This window comes from Sorex fumeus, unplaced genomic scaffold, assembly GCF_029834395.1.
Source record: "Sorex fumeus unplaced genomic scaffold, SorFum_2.1 ptg000019l, whole genome shotgun sequence".
NCBI lineage: Eukaryota > Metazoa > Chordata > Mammalia > Eulipotyphla > Soricidae > Sorex > Sorex fumeus.
Genome location: NW_026606076.1, coordinates 33,661,731 through 33,677,682, shown reverse-complemented (window position 1 = coordinate 33,677,682; position 15,952 = coordinate 33,661,731). Strand labels below are relative to the sequence as shown.

General features: G+C 47.4%; 1 protein-coding gene across 1 annotated transcript in view; it reads left to right on the top strand.

Moving 5' to 3' along the window:
* LOC130022188 (zinc finger protein 383-like) overlaps positions 1 to 15,098 on the top strand; it is a 36,400-nt gene extending 21,302 nt beyond the window's left edge. Inside the window, exons 3-4 of the mRNA XM_056112951.1 lie at positions 12,822 to 12,894; positions 15,061 to 15,098. Of these exons, the coding sequence (XP_055968926.1) occupies positions 12,822 to 12,894; positions 15,061 to 15,098 (111 nt within the window). The remainder of the gene's footprint in view (positions 1 to 12,821; positions 12,895 to 15,060) is intronic.
* Positions 15,099 to 15,952: the final 854 nt, after the last annotated feature.

Here is a 15,952-nt window from a genome sequence, read left to right as displayed (position 1 = left end):
CATGGATTAATGCTGTCCAAGAGTAAGGAATGTGGGGGAGCTTCCCCGTGTTCCCAGGACCATGATGTTCCCTTTGAAACTCACAGTGGACAGAATCCCCAGGAGTGTCGGCGGCAAGGGCATGGTTTGAATCCAGCGTCACCCCTTTGTGATGACATGAACATCCACACAGGAGGGAAACCACATACATGTAAGGACTGTGCGAAGGCCTCCAATAGACCCTCATACCTCTTAAAACATTGTGGAATTCATACTGGAGAGAAAGCATATCTGTGTGAGCAATGTGGGAAGCTCTTTTCTTACTCTTCACACTTTCCAGATACAGGAAAATTCATAATGGAGAGAAATGTCATAAATATAAGGCACATGGGAAGGCCTTCACTCAATCCTCAATGCTTACTCATACTGAAGAGAGGCCTTATATATGTAAGGAATGTGCGAAGGCCTTTACTTATTCCTCAAACCTTACTCGCCATAGAAAAATTCACAAAGGATAAAAGCCTTATGGATGTCAGGTATGTGGGAAAGCCTTTTGGTATCCCTCACAACTTACTTGTCATATGAGAAAACACACTGGAGAGAAGCCTTATGGCTGTAAGGTATGTTCAAAGGCCTTTGTTGCATCCACAAGCCTTACTCGGCATAAAAAAAGTCACAATGGAAAGAGACCTTAGGTTTGTAAGCAATGTGGGAAGGCCTTTCTTTATTTCTCAAGCCTTACTCATCATATGAAAATTCACACTGCAGAGAAGCCTTATGGATGTAAGGTATGTGGGAAGGCCTTTGTTGAATCCTCAAGTCTTACTCGGCATATGAAAAATCACACTGGAGAGAGACCTTATGTTTGTAAGGAGTGTGGGAAGGCCTTTGTTTGTTCCTCAACCCTTATTGGTCATGTGAGAATTCACACTGGAGAGAACCCTTTTGTTTGTAAGGAATGTGGAAAGGCCTTCCATCAGGCCTCTGGCCTAAATGTACATAGGGCAGTTCACACTGGTGTGAAATCTTATATATATCAAGAATGTGGGAAGGCCTTTCTGTTTATTTCTGGTCTTAGGAAACATCAGAAAATTCATATTGCATAAGTCAATGCCCTAATAACAATTTTTAATGTCAAAACAGCCCCCTTTTGGTAAAGTCTGTTTTCTTTGTACCGTGGGATGCTGTGCTACAAAAGTGCAGCTAGGAAAGAAATAATCCTTTAGTGTTTAACAAACATTTTGGGATGTCAGTTTATAAGGGAAAGTCTATGCAAAGGTTCCAGCATTTAAACTTGATGTGTATGTTAACATGTACTTTTTGGATTTTCTGGTGAAAACCAGGAGGAATGTGAATTAAAAGGCAAAAAATCCCCTGTGCTCAGGGCTGTCGAGACTCACCACTATCTCATTCTTTATAGCGACTCTGGCTTGACTTTCATTTTGGTTTTTGGTTTAAACCCAGTGATGCTCAGGGATCACTCCTGCCTCTACAATCGGTAATTACTCCTCGTGGTTTCTCGGTACCATATGGGATGGCAGGGATTGAAACTGGGCTGGCCCCACGCAAGGAAACAGCCCTCCCCCTGGATAATCGCTCCAGCCCCTGTGACTTGGCTTTGAGGCCCTTGGTTTTGGGGATTATAGCAGAAAAACAGCCACACCTTCGTTCTTCAGGGCCTCCTGATTCATGTTCTTTGGAGCCACACCCAGCTGAGTCCTACTCCTCGCTCTCAGCTCAGTCATCCCTACCTGGAGGACTCAGGATCATTATGGGTCACTGTGATTGGAATCCAGGTGGGCTGTGTGTGACCAGCTCCTTCCCCCATGCCATCTCTGCCTCCCATGTGTTCAGATACTGGCTAGCATTGTGTAAGTATAAAGAATAAATGTTTCAGAAAGTGTTATCTTAGTTAAATGGCCCTGGCAAGGTTCTTTAATGAAGTGCCACAAAAACAGTTTGTTTTTAAATGTTGAACTTTATTCCCGTCTTTTTGGGTCATATCTTGAAATACTCAGAGATTACTGTTTTTAGAAAGACATATGAAAGGATGAAAGAGGCCCCTTGCATCAAATGTCTGACAAATGCCGGGAATATGGGTCAGCTCCCCACATCCCAGCAGGCCATTCCATTTATCTATGATTACTCACAAGGTTGGTCACATTCCTGGATCCCCCCACCAAGTTTAATAATATTACAGAAAAAAATTAAGTGTCGTATTTAAAATTAGCAAAGACCCCTCAGTGTAGTAGATACAAGAATGATAAAAAGGATACAGATCTGCTTAAAGGACAAAAAAGGCTTTAAGGTGCCCAAAATGGCTTGCTGCCCATTACCTTCCATTTTTAGGGTCGGAATATATGATGATGTTGGTGCAGCCTGGCAGTGCTCAGGGCCTACTCCTGGCTTTGCAATTCAATGGTGCTCAGGGAACCATTTGGAATTATGAGGGTTGAACCCAAATTGACCACATGCAAGGCAAGCGCCCAAGCCACTGTAGTAACCTCTTGCCCCATAGTCTAGATTTAAAATTGTGCTTCTGAAACGGTTTTTCTTGTAGGCAAGAGTCCACTGGTTTGGTGTTTTCAAGGGGTAGTGTGTTGACCAGACAGTGCACTCTGATGTTCTTACCATCCTATCCTCCTTTTCCAGTGTCTGTCCAGCTCTCTGGGCTGTTTCTAGGCCAGTTCCTCTCTGCATCTCCAGGGCTGGCTTTGCAGTAACTGCTTCCACCCCATCTTAATTACTTCCCCAAGAAACTCAGCAACCTTCCTGTTTTACCTTGAATCATCTCTGCTGCTTTTTTCCTGATGGACTGTGTGTGAGAGCATTGAGTCATTGTTTGAGTGAGGAGTACAGAATCTGGTGTCTTCTTATCCCCACCCTCCCACTGTGTGACCCACAAGTCTCCACAGCCACCTCTGCACACCTTTATCCAGTCCATCCCCCTAGATCACAGATTCATCTGGGTGGGCAAAAGGGTCTGTGCATCTGGAACAGGACCCTTTAAGGCTCAGATTCTGGCAGCAGTGGAAGTGGCGTCCCAGGTCAGGAACCTTCAGATATTTTTTCTCTTCCCATTGTGTTTGCCTAATCAGGCAGCCATTGGTCTGGTGGTAGAGGAGGAAATGGTGGTCCTTTGTGGAAGGGGTACTGTGAAGACCTATTTTTTGTAAGGACGTGTGTGGCGGTCCGTGAGCGCCCGGTGCCTCCTGTTCTTCGCACTGTGAGTGCCAGGACCACTCCAGCTTGGTGGGGCCCTTTTGTGCTTGTTTTTCCCTCATTTTTGATATCAGCCATTTCCTGAGGCATGAGTGATGCTTTAGGGGAACCCAGAGGTTTTAGGGGGTTCAGGGGTTGTGGTGTCTGTGGGTGATCATGGGAGTCCCTTTTGGCCACCATCACCTCCAGCTCCATGAATGGTCAGCAGCAGGTGGGCGTGGGGCTAAGCGCAGGGGCTGAGCTCGGAGCCTGCGGGACCTGCAGAGGGCAGGGTTTGGATGTCCTGACCCTCCCAGGATGGGACTTTGCTCTGCACTGTTTCAGAGCACTTGTCCCTGGCATCACTCACTCGTGTAGAACCTTCAGATTCACTTCAAAGGGCAGGGTTCCAGCCCCCCTGTTGTTGTCTGTCCTTTGACTGTTGTGAAATGGCAAGACCACATGATGGCTTGATTCCTGCCAGAGGCTGGGTTTTGCAAACGACACTTTTTCAGTATAATTGTTTTGATTTGGCTTGTGTACCACATTCACAGTTGTTCAGGGTCTACTTTTTTTTTTTAGCTTTTTCGGTCATACCTGGAAATGAAAAGAGATTACTTCTGTCTCTGCAGTCAGGAGTTCCTCCTGGCAGTGCTCACAGGACCCTATGGGTTGCTGGGAATCAAACCTAGGCAGGCCGCATGCAAGGCAAACGCCCTATCTGCTGTGTTATCTCTCCAGCCCCACTCAGGGTTCGGAAACTGCCTCCTGGGTTTTCTTTGTAGATGAGTGTTCACTGCTCGCGTGTTGGCAATCGTAGACCATTGAGTGGACAGTGTTCTCTGATGTTCTTACGAGCCTTTGCTCCTGTTCCAGCGTCTCTCCAGCTCTCTAGGCTGCTACTAGGCCAGTTTCTCTCTGCTCTTGTGCTGGCTTCGAGTGACTGCTTTCACCCTACCTTGATGGTTGATTTCCTGGAGAAGCTCATTGTTCCTTGACCACCTGCCCCCTATCTGCCTCTTTTGTTTTGAATGAACCCTCTTTGCTTTTTTCCTTATGGACTGTGTGTGAGAGCCTTGGCTCATATTTGCCCAATGGGACTTCTTACCTGTCACTAGCCCTCCACTGTGTGACCGTCCAGTAGAGCAGCTGCCTCCATCCCTTTATGTGAGCCCATCCCCCTTGCGCCACAGATCCACCTAGGTGGGCATAATGGTCTCTCCACATCTGGAGTCTGGCTCTTTAAGACTGATTGTGGAAGCAGAAGTGACAGCACAGGAGGCCCTTCCTGGTGATTCTATTCCTGGAAACTGGGTCAGGGTCATTATTAACATGGGTACAGGACAGAGTAGGGCCCCTGGGAGAAAGTGGGACTCTGAAGGGCCAACTTTGTGGCAGAATGGGGACAATTTCCTGTGAGTGCCTGACAGTTCCCCGTGTCCACACTGAGCTGCGGGTCCTCGCCAACTTGGGGACACTTTTGCACTTGTTTTTCACTTGTTCCCTGATACCAGGTGGTTCCTGAGGTGCGGTGGATGTTTGACGGGGTCAAGGGAGGAGGATGTGAGTGAGTGATCCTGGGGGGCTGCTGCGGCCACAATCGCCTCCAGCTATGCGATTGAGCACCGGCGGTTGGCTACGGGGCTGAGCAAGGGGGCTGTGGGCCTTGGGGTGAAGGACCTGCCGAGGGCAGGGGCTTGACCGTTCTGACCTCCTGCTGGCCTACGTTGGGACCTAGGCCCCAGACTCGCTGCTGTAAAATCTCCAGATTCAGTTTTGGCAGAGTGGCAGCTCCTGCAATGCCAAGAGACCCTGTTACCGTCTGACTTTTTCAATGGCTTCCCTGGTATGATGGGGCCATTCGGAGCAGTGTATCCGCAGGTTACAGGGGTTTTAGTTTCCTTTTGGGTCTATTTTTGGTGTGGGGAATGGAGGGCTCTGCATGCCCGACGATACCCTGAGGGCTTCCTCTGGCTGCTGGCTGAAGTATTCATTCTGGAGTGCTCTGGGGGCCATAGGGATGCTTAGGGATGCAGAGGATTGAGTGGTGTCAACAAGGCAAGCATCTTGCTAGTTTTACTGTCTACCAGAACAGGAATTTCTGCTTCTTCACATCAAGTTGCAAAGCCCTGTCTAGTCCCCTGTTTATCTAGGTGAGTACTGGGGGTAAAGGGTGTGTGTGAGTGTGTATGTGTGTGTGTAGAAATTGAGTTATTTTAAGAGGAGAAGGGCTGTCCCCATGATCAAGCCACATTCTGAGCTATGGTTGTGGGAGGTAGCCCTGCTGCTAGCCTGCAAGGTGCGCTGATGTATGTGATCTGGCCTCTGAGTCAGCCTCTGCTGTGCCTGTGAGAGCCTTCTGTGGGACCCAGGGAGGAGTCCTCAGGCCAAGGCAGGGCTGAGTTTTCTCCTTTGTAACCAAACCCAGAGCTTGTGTCGTGAAAGGCAAAAGAGTTGCCAACCGATTTTGATTCTCCTGGGGTGACAGTAGCAATAGGCAGTGTCCCCCAGGAGAGTCTGTGAGCCAGTGCCCGAGGGTGTGACTGGTCGGGGCTGGGGGTTGTGCTCCTCTCCAGTGCTCACTGCTGTGACTCCTCCTTCAGGTCTCTGATCATTGGGAAAATCAGATGCAGGAGAAGATGGTGATATGCCATCGGACATCCCATCCCTAGGTAGGAAGAGAGTGACAAGATAAGATGATGCAGTGACAGGAGCACTCAGTCTTCTTGGGCCAAATGTCTCTGAGTTGTTTCAGGGAGGATCCTGTATTGTGCCTCCTTTTTGGAGGGCCCAATACTTTCTTTATTAGGCTATGTTTATTTCAGTTCTGTTGTATTTGGCTTTTCAACCACACCCAGGTAAAGAGTACTCATACCTTAGTGCTCAAGGATGACTCCTGACATGTCTCAGGAACCATATGGGGTGCTGGGGGTCGAACACTTGCTTCTGGGTATTTTGTTTTGTTTGGAGTGGTACACCCAATGATTCTGGGGATTATTCTTGGCCCTGCACTCTGGCGTTGCACCTGGCAGTGCTTGGGGGACCATATGGGAAGATTGGGTTCACAATCTTCCGACCCTCTGTTCTGTTACTCCATCCTGCTGCTTTATTTTCTTTCCTGTTTATTTTTGTTGCACAGTGGAGGTGCCCAGGCCTTCTTGGCTCTGTGCTCTATATTCCCACCTCAGGCACATCATGGGTCCCCTAGGGTATGCTGGCCCTGTTTTCACCCTAGTAGCTATGGTGGCTCAGATCCCAGGACATGTGTTTCCCCTATTTTGTCCTTTCTGCTCTGGAGAGCCTTGCCTGCTCGGTCACACAGTCCGGCATTCACTCGCTTCTCTGTTTGCAGTTCTGGGCATGCACCGTCTTTTTGAGTCACACCTAGAAATACTCATGGATTACTCCTGGTGGTGCTCTGAGACCCTCTTAAAGGTAATTCAAGAGAAACTTCGTCCCTGCTGTCCTGTCTCTTTGGCCCCTACTCGAAACAGTTTAAATGAACTTTACTGTGTGTAGAAAGACGTTTGAAAGGTTGGAAGGGGCCCCCTGATTCAAATATCTGACAAATGTTGGGAATATGGGTCAGTTCCCCACATCCCAACACTCCCCAGGCTTCCCACATCCCAGCAGGCCCTTCCATTTTCCTGTGATTACTCACAAGGTTGGTCAGGTTCCTGGATCCCACCCGTCCGTTCAATAATATCAGAGAAATAAAATAAGCATTCTATTTGGAATTAGGAAACTTCCATCAGTCTCACAGTCACTCCAATGATAAAAAGGATTCAGATCTGTTTAAAGGCCATAAAAGGCTCCAAAGTGACCGGAATGGTTTGCTGCCTATTATCCTCCATTCTTAGGTTCAGAATATACTCTAGGTTTTTATGTGTACATACATGTACATAGATATAAATTTATATATATGTAATTTCTATGATATTCATTATGTATTATACGAATACTCCATATTATATATATATATATATATATATATATGTCAAAAACCAAACTGTCCTCCCGTTTTTCATGTATTTTGCTCTAGCAGGCCCAGTAAAGTCACATTTTCAGACTTCTTGTTACTGTGTTTGGCATATCGAATACTCCACAGGTAGCTTGTTAGGCTTTGCTGTTCAGGCGAGATATTCTCAGTAGCTTGCCTGGCTCTACGAGAGGGGCGGAGAAATCGAACTCGGGTACACTATGTTGGCCGTTTGCAAGGGAAATGCTCTACCCACTGTGCTATCACTATGTTTGTTGGTGGTACACACCTGGCAGTGCGCAGAGCTTAGTCCTTGATTTTCGCTTTGACAGTGCTCAGGGGACCATTTGGAATTATGAGAAATTGTACCCAGATTGACCACATACAAGGCAAGCACCCACCCCACTGTTCTACCTCTCTTTTTCATACTCTGGATTTGAAGGTGTGTTTCTGAAACTGCCTCCTGTGTTTTTTCTTGTAGGCAAGATTCCACTGGTCAGGCGTTTTCAAGAGTTAGCATGTTGGCTGGACAGTGCTCTCTTATGGTCTTAATAGGTTTAGCCCCTTTCCAGGGTCTGTCCAGTTTTCTGGGCTAGTGCTAGGCCAGTTCTTCTCTGCATCTCCAGGGTTGGCTTCAGAGTCACTGCTTTCACCCCATCATGTTTACTTTCTCACTAAACTCAGTGTCAGGTGCCTTGTACCAACCTGCCTGTTTGACCTTGAATCAACCCACATATTTTTTTTCCTGATGGACTATTTGTGAGAGCATTGTTTCAATGTTTGACTAACTGGTACAGGATCAGGGCTCTTGTCCTTACCCCAGCTCCCCACTGTGTGACCCACCACTCCAGCAGCTGCCTCTCCACTACTATATCCAGTCCAGCCCCCTTAAAGCACTAATTTACCTGGATGGGGACAGAGGGTATCTGCATCTAGACAATGGCCCTTTAAGGATCCTGGCAGGTGCGGAAGTGACATCACAGAACTGGTAGTTTCAGCATCCTTTCTTTTCTAGTTGTGGTTGCCTGGCTCAGGCTGCCATTGGTCTCGTGGTTAGAGGAAGAATTGGCGGCTCCTTTGATGGGGACTGTGGAGGCCGATTTTGTGGCAGGATACTAGCGGCCTCCCAGTCACCGGCACTGTGAGTGGCAGAGCTGGGCCAGCTTGGGGGCGCTTTCTCCCTTGTTTTTCACTCGTTCCTGACATCCAGGCAGTTCCTGAGGTATGTCAAAGGCTTTAGGGGGACCAGAGGCTTTGGGCAGTGGAGCGGGGGCTGTTCCGTGGTGCAGGGTTCGCACGTGTAAGCAAATGATCATTGGATCACCTCCCGCTCTGGAAGGGCTCAGAGGTGGGTGGGTGCTGGGCTGAGGGACCTGCACAGGGCGGGTCTTAGCCCTCTCAAACCTGCCAGCACTGGGATGAGCTTGCCTCTTTCCAGAGACTTTTGCCCTGGCTTCACTTCAGATTCACTTCAAAGGGCAGCCCTATCCCCCCCCCCCCCTTGCAGCAGGAAACCCATTTCTCCTCTGAGCTTTGATTGGCTGTTGTGGTGTGAAACGGCCACCTAGTGGCTCATTCCCTGTGAATGGGTGAGGTTTTGGAAGTTGAAACTTTTTCTTTTCTTTTCTCTCTCTCTTTCTTTCTTTCTTTCTTTCTTTCTTTCTTTCTTTCTTTCTTTGCTGTTCTCCCGTTGTTCATTGATTTGCTCGAGCGGGACCAGTAATGACTTCATTGGAGACTTTGTTGTTACTGTGTTTGGCATATCGAATACATAACATGTAACTTGCTAGGCTCTACCGTGCGGGCGAGATACTCTTGGTAGCTTGCCAGGCTCTCCTAGAGGGGCAGAGGAATAGAACTCAGGTTCAACATGTTGGCTGCATGCAAGGCAAATGCCCGACCGCTGTGCTATCGCTCCAGCCGACTTTATTTATTTTTTTTCGTTTTAGATCACACTCAGCGATGTATAGGGGTTACTTCTGTCTCTGCACTCAGGAATTACTCCTGGCGATGCTCAGGGGAGCAGATGGGATACTGGGAATTAAATCTGGGTCAGCCACATGCAAAGTAAATGCTGTGCCGTCTCTGCATTTCCTCCAGCCCCTTCATTATTTTTTTGGTTTGGCTTGTGTACCATATCTGGAGATGCTCATGGTTTACTTTTGGCTCTGCAGTTGAGAATTACTGTTGATGGTACTCGGGGATCATATAGGATGCCAGGGATTGATCTGGGTTGGCAACGTGCAAGGCAAATTCCCTTACCCGCTTTACTGTCTCCCGTCCCAACTTTTTTGTCTTATTTTCTAGGTCAAGAATTTCTGCTTCCCGGCTCTCCGGCATGGCCACGTCCCCAGAAGCACAAGGACTTAGTGCAGAAAGCCAAATGCATGGAGCAGAAAAGCGAATGGACTATGTGTTAAACCGGGCCAGCATGCCTGCCCAGAAGGGAAAGGGTGTTGCCCCATTCGCCCTGACCTCTGGAAAGAAAGATGGCGGCCGCACGGGAGCCTTGTGGACAGCAGGTTTGAGCCGGGGGTGGGGGCGGCAGGGACCTCATGGGAAGGGGGCGTTCCGGTCCGTCCTTCACGCCCAACCGAGGTCACCAGTTGCCCCCCACGAGAGGCTCTCCGGCACGGCCATGAATCCAGAGCACAGAAACCAATCTCTTAACTATCTAACTTTTAATAGAAATACTTCCAAGGTTAATAAGTAAAATAGCAGAAATCCAAAACCGCGCGGCCACTATTGTGGCCGCATGACATCATTTAATTCTTAAACCCAGCTGTAGAAATCAAATCATTTCACAATGCTTTTTCAGCATGTCTGATTTGTGGGGGGTTGTAAACTCTAAATAATAATGGTGCATCTTTTATTTTAACAATAAATATAGTAGATAGAGTGTTAACTAGAACTCATCTGCCTCACAGGAATTGGGAGGGTTGGGAGGTGGGGTTCTATTTGGGTTTGCGGGTAAAAATAAGTATTGGTAAAGGGAAATATGTTTGATATTTACATGACTGAAACCTAAACCTGAAAGCTCTGTAACTTTTCCCACAGTGATTCAATAAATAAATAAATTATAAAAAAATTTAAAAATTTAAAAAATTAAAAAAAAAGAATTTCTGCTTCCTAAGTGCCAGTTGCAATGCACTATGAGCACTGTTTCATGTGACAGAGTCCCAACATATAAACATAAAAAAACCCAATTCCTCATTGATCCTGACATTGATTCAATTAGGTTAGATAATTTCAATGGCCCCTGCATTCTCAGCTTTGTGGGGACGCAGCCTTGCATCCCGAGCTCTGTACTGAGCTACAACCGAACCCAGACTTGGGTGTATTTTTTTGCTTGAAACTGGTGCTTCCTTTTTCTGTATAGAAATAATTTCCACTTAATGTGTTCTTCGTTGAGTTGAGAAAAAAATGGACACATGTTAATAACAACACTTCTGTCAATTTTGCATGAACTTCTTGCAAAACTATTTGGTCATTCCAGGAAAAGCCATATATGTGTCAATAATTGTATTTCCATGGTGGAAATGTTAGACATTAAACCTGCAGGGTTTGACTTTTTTTGACATGGAGACCCTCAAGAAATCAAGAAATAATTGTAAACCTCCTCTGCTGTTCTCTAGGGAAGCAACCAGCCTCAGCGGAATGTCTCTGATCCTGTGCACCGTGACAGTCTTGAGTGAGCAGTAGTGCATGCATCACTGTGGGGATTCTGAGACAGGCAGGAATTCTTCAGATTGGAAAAATCCCAGGGCTGTTAGCAGCATGGACACAATTTGAGTCAGCCTCCACACAAGTGTCATCACCTGAATATCCACACAGGAGAGAAATTGTAAACATGTAAAAAATGTGGGAAGGCTTAGATCGATCCTCATACCTGATTATACATAGGAGAATTCATACAGAAGAGAAAACGCTATTCATCCAAGGAATATGAGAAGACCTCAAGACTTAGTAACCATAGGAAAATTCATTTAGAGAAATCTTATTCATGTAAGGATAAGGAATGTTTGAAGACCTTTATTTCCTTCTCAGGGGTTTCTGTGCATAGAAAATTCATGCAGAAGAGAAACCTTACTCATGTAAGGACTGTGGGAAGACCTTTACTTTGTACTCAGAACTTACTAAGCACAGGAAAATGCACACTGAAAAGAATCATTTTATATATATATATATATATATATAGACTGTTGGAAGGCATTCACTTACCTCTCACTCCTTATTACATATAAGAACATTCATACTGGAAAGAAACATTATGTATGTAAGCAAGCAGGAAGGCCTACATTATGTCCTCAAGCCTTATTGATCACAGAAAAATTCATATGGCAGACAGCTTACATATGGAAGGTCTGTGGGAAGGCCTTCATTCAAAATTGATGTCTTACTAAACAGAAAATTTCATACCAGAGAGAAACCCCATACATGTTAAAAAGACTTTTGCTCTACATTCAAGCCTTAGTATGCATAGGAAAATTCATAGTGGAGAGAAGTCTGACATATGTCAGGAATGTGCGAAGGCCTTCACTCAACCCTCAACTCTTAAGATCCATAGGAAAAAACAAACTGGAGGGAAAAATCATGTTTGTAAATGTAGGAAGGCCTTTGTGTGCCTCTCTAGCCTTTGTAGTCTTTGTAAAATGCACATGGGATGAGTTGACCCCAAAGAACTGTCCCCAAGTTTAGAACAATCCCCCTAGGGAAGGCGAGTTTTATTTAGACCAGGAGGGTTAGGAGGGGGCTACAAAAGTGCAGCCCAGAAGCTAAGAATCCAGCATGACAAGCTTCCCGTGACATTATCCTATAAGGGAAAGGTACCCGGTGAATATCACCAGGGCTATAGTTATGCCAGTGTCCCGGCATTTAAACTTCACAGTGTGTTAACTTGTAAATAACAGTCTTGGTTATGGAATCCAGGAGGAATGTGACTAAATAAGTACCAAATATAAAAGGAAAAAGCTCTTGAAGCAACAAAAGCTTTTAAAAATTAATGAGACAATCCCTAAAACCAGATATAACAATGTTCACATGAATTTGTTTTCTCCACCTATTGATATTAATATTGCAAATTTGTTATCTCAAATTTTATTCTATTCTTTTTTTTTTTTTTGGCCTTTTGGGTCACATCCGGCGATGCACAGAGGGTACTTCTGGCTATGCACTGAGTAATTATTCCTAGCGGTTCTTCGGGGACCATATGGGATGATGGGATTCGAACCTTCTTAGGCCGCACAGGATCCCCTGGGTGTCCCGAAAGGATCTCTCTGCACCTGGAGCTGGCCCTTTAAGGATGCGGGTGGAAACGGAAGTGACATCACAGACAGGGCCTTCCAGGTGCCTGTGCTCTTGCTGACAGAGATGGTTCAGTCAGTCTCACTATTGTTACCTGGGTGAAGGATGGCCTGGAACTGGCTGGAAGCGGTTCTTAAAGGCGGATTTTGGGGCAGGAGAGGGGCAACTCTCCATCTCTGCACTGTGAGCAATGCGTTAGCATGGGGGACGCTTCTGCGCTGGTTTCTCACATATTCCTCGACTTCTAGGTGTTCCTGAGTTGTGGCGGAGGCTTTAGGGGGGATGCGGAGCTTTGGGGGGCGCGGTGGGGGCTGTACTGGGGCGCAGTGTTGCGGGTGTGAGTGTGTGGTCCCTGTAGGCCGATGAGGCCATAATGGCCTCCATCTCCATGATGGGGCAGCGGCGGGTGGGGGACGGGGCTGAGCTTGAGGGTGAGCACAGGGGTGCGGAACCTGCACAGGGCGGGGGTCTTGGCTGTCCCGACCCTCCTGGCAGTCCCATATTGTAACCTTTGGCCCTTATCTCGTAGCTGTAGAACCTCCAGATTTGAAGGGCAGAGCCGAAGCCCCCTTTGCCCCCCGATGGCAAGGGTCCCCTTGCTGTACATCACTTTCATCGCCGCCGTGTTGGTCTGTGACATTCGGGGGCAGTGGACCTGCAGGTGGCTGGGTTTGCCAGTGAACATGTTCTCTTGGGGCTCTTTTTGGTTTGGGGGTTGTTTTGTGGGGTGTTGGGGGGAGGGGGCATCCCCAGAGATGCTCAGGGCTTCCTCTGGCTCTGGGCTCAGGTATGATTCCTGCTGGTGTTGCTGCGAGACATAGGTACGGGGAGAATTTACGAACTCAAGGCAAGTGCCCTACAGACTTCATTGTCTGTCCAACCACAATATTGGTGTTTTTTTTTTTTCAGATCACGAGTGTCATCTCCCTCATGTCAAGTTGCAAAGCACCCTCCACTCTTCATCTCTTCCTGAGCGGGTGACCCGTGGCTATTGGGATAAATACTGAGAGTAAAGATTTTTGTTGTCATTTTTAAATCCCCCCCTTTTTTTGAAGGAAGATACTTGTTTATTTGTGTGGGGGGAGGGGGGACTTTGTACAGGACTCCTGGTACTTTTGGAAGAAATTTATGTAGGAAAGGTCAGAGCGAAAGTACAGCAAATACTTGCCTTGCACACAGTCAATTTGGGTTCGGTCACCTGCATCCTAGTGATCCCCAAAGCTTCCAAGAGTGAAACCCTGAGTGCACTTAGGAATACCCCCTGAGCAATGCTTGTTCTGGATCAAAGAAACACACACACACACACATACACACTTGCATACACTGGAAAACGTGATTGCAAGAAAAAGAGAATAATAAGGATTCTGGGAAACTATGGAACTGCCAGAAAAAAGAGTTTTAAGAAACCACTCTTTTACTATTTAAATGTTCCTCTCTAGTTTAACTTTGCACATGATTTTTGTTTGTTTGTTTGTTTTGCTTCTTTACAGTTGTCCTGTTGTTGCTGTAGTTTTGGCCACTCCCTGTAGTGCTCTGCCCTTACTTCTGACTCAGCTCAGGGATCACTGCAGCCAGGGACCAGCGTGGCCAAGTATCGTCCTTGGGTCAGCTGAGATTAAGACCACTCCGCCCCCAAAATAGAATATTTACAGTATAAGTAGTCTTGAGAAGTTCCAAATGACAGGCACAGTTCATATTATGGTCCTTAGTAAATAAATGTCTTGGATATATGGATTTATTTTCTATAAACCTGGGTGATTGCATCGTTTTCAAATATATTCCTGCACAACAGGAGCGAGCATAGGATGAGATTCATGCAGATGTGCTGATGCAGGATTAGAGTAAATCAGGACTCAGATGAGCCCAGGTCCAGCAGGACAGAGCATGGCTGTGCCTCAGGCTTATCTGGACCCAGAAGTGACCTTGTTCCCCTGGACAGAGTACACAGGCGCATATCCTTGTCCACCCTGCAAGAGAGTGGCTGAAAGTTTGTCTACCTAACGCCCCAGTGACTTTCCCCATGGCAGAGCAACATTCCAGGCTGTAGTTCCCAGGGGCAGCACTGCTACCTGCCTGCAGGAGGTACTGGTACTCAGGAACTCTTGAGGCCCCTGGCTGGGTCTCTAGGGAATTTTTTGTGCTCCAAGGAGGAATCTGAGGATCATAGAAGGCTGCCATTTCCACTGCTTTCACCCCTTCTTGATGACTTCCTCGCGCAACTCAATGTCAGGTGCTTTGTACCAACCTGCCTGTTTGTCCTTGAATCAACCCACATGTGTTTTTCCTGATGGATTGTGTGTGAGAGCATTGTTTCAATGTTAAGACTGACCAGTGCAGGATCAGGGGTCTTCCCCTTATCCCCAGACCCCCACTGTATGAGCAAACACTTTAGCAGCTACCTCTCCACTCCTTTATTCAGTCCATCCCCCTTGCAGCACGAATTCACCTGGGTGGGCACAGAGGGTCTCTGCATCTGGACCATGGCCCTTTAAGGCTCCTGGCAGAAGCAGAAATGATGTCATAGACGGGCCCTTCAGAAATCCTTTCTGTTCTTGTTGTGGTTGCCTGGCTCTGGCCGCCATTGGTCTCCTGGGTAGAGGAGAAACTGGCGCCTGGCATGATGGGGAAACTGTGAGACCAATTTTGTGGTAGAACGCAAGTGGCCTCAGGTGAGCACCCCGTGTCTTGGCACTGTGAGTGGTGGGGCTGCGCCAACTTGGGGGGTGCTTTCATGCTTGTTTTCCTCTGTTCAGGATGTCCAGGCAGTTCCTGAGATGAGGTAAAGCGAAAGCTTTCAGGGGACTCAGAGGCTTTGGGCGGTGCAGTGGGGGCTGTGACAGGCGCAGGGGTCGCAGGTGTGAACAAGTGATCCTGGGGTTCCCCTTGGCCAAGATCTCCTCCAGCTCCTGGAAGGGTCAGAGTCCAGTGGGCCTGTGGCTGCGGGATTTGCAGAGGGCGGGGCTTAGCCCTCCCGAACCTCCAGCACCGGACTTTGCTTGGCCCTGTCCGGAGCATTTGGCTCTGGCATCCTTAGTGTGGCACCTTCAGGTTCACTTAGAAGGGTGGGGCCCCCGTCCCACTGCAGCAGGGGACCCAGTCGTCCTCTGTCCTTTGTTTGACTGTCCTAATGCGGTGGGGCCACCCAGTGTCTCAGTCCTTGCAGGTGGGTGGTGTTTGCAAATGAAACTTTTTCATTATTATCATTTTGGTTTGGCTCTTGTACCACATCTGGTGGAGGTCAGGGTTTACTTTCAGCTCTGCAGTCGGGAATTCCTGCTCGTGGTACAAGGGTACCATAAGGGATGCTGGGAATTGATTTCAGTTGGCTTCATGCAAGGCAAGTTCGTACCCACTTACTGTCTCTGGTCCCAGCTTTTGTATTTTTCCCTAGGTAAAGAATTTCTCCATCCTAAGGTCCAGTTGCAAAGCACCCCACACATGTAATTTCTCCCTGACCAGATGACCCCCAGCTATTGTGAGTACTGGGGG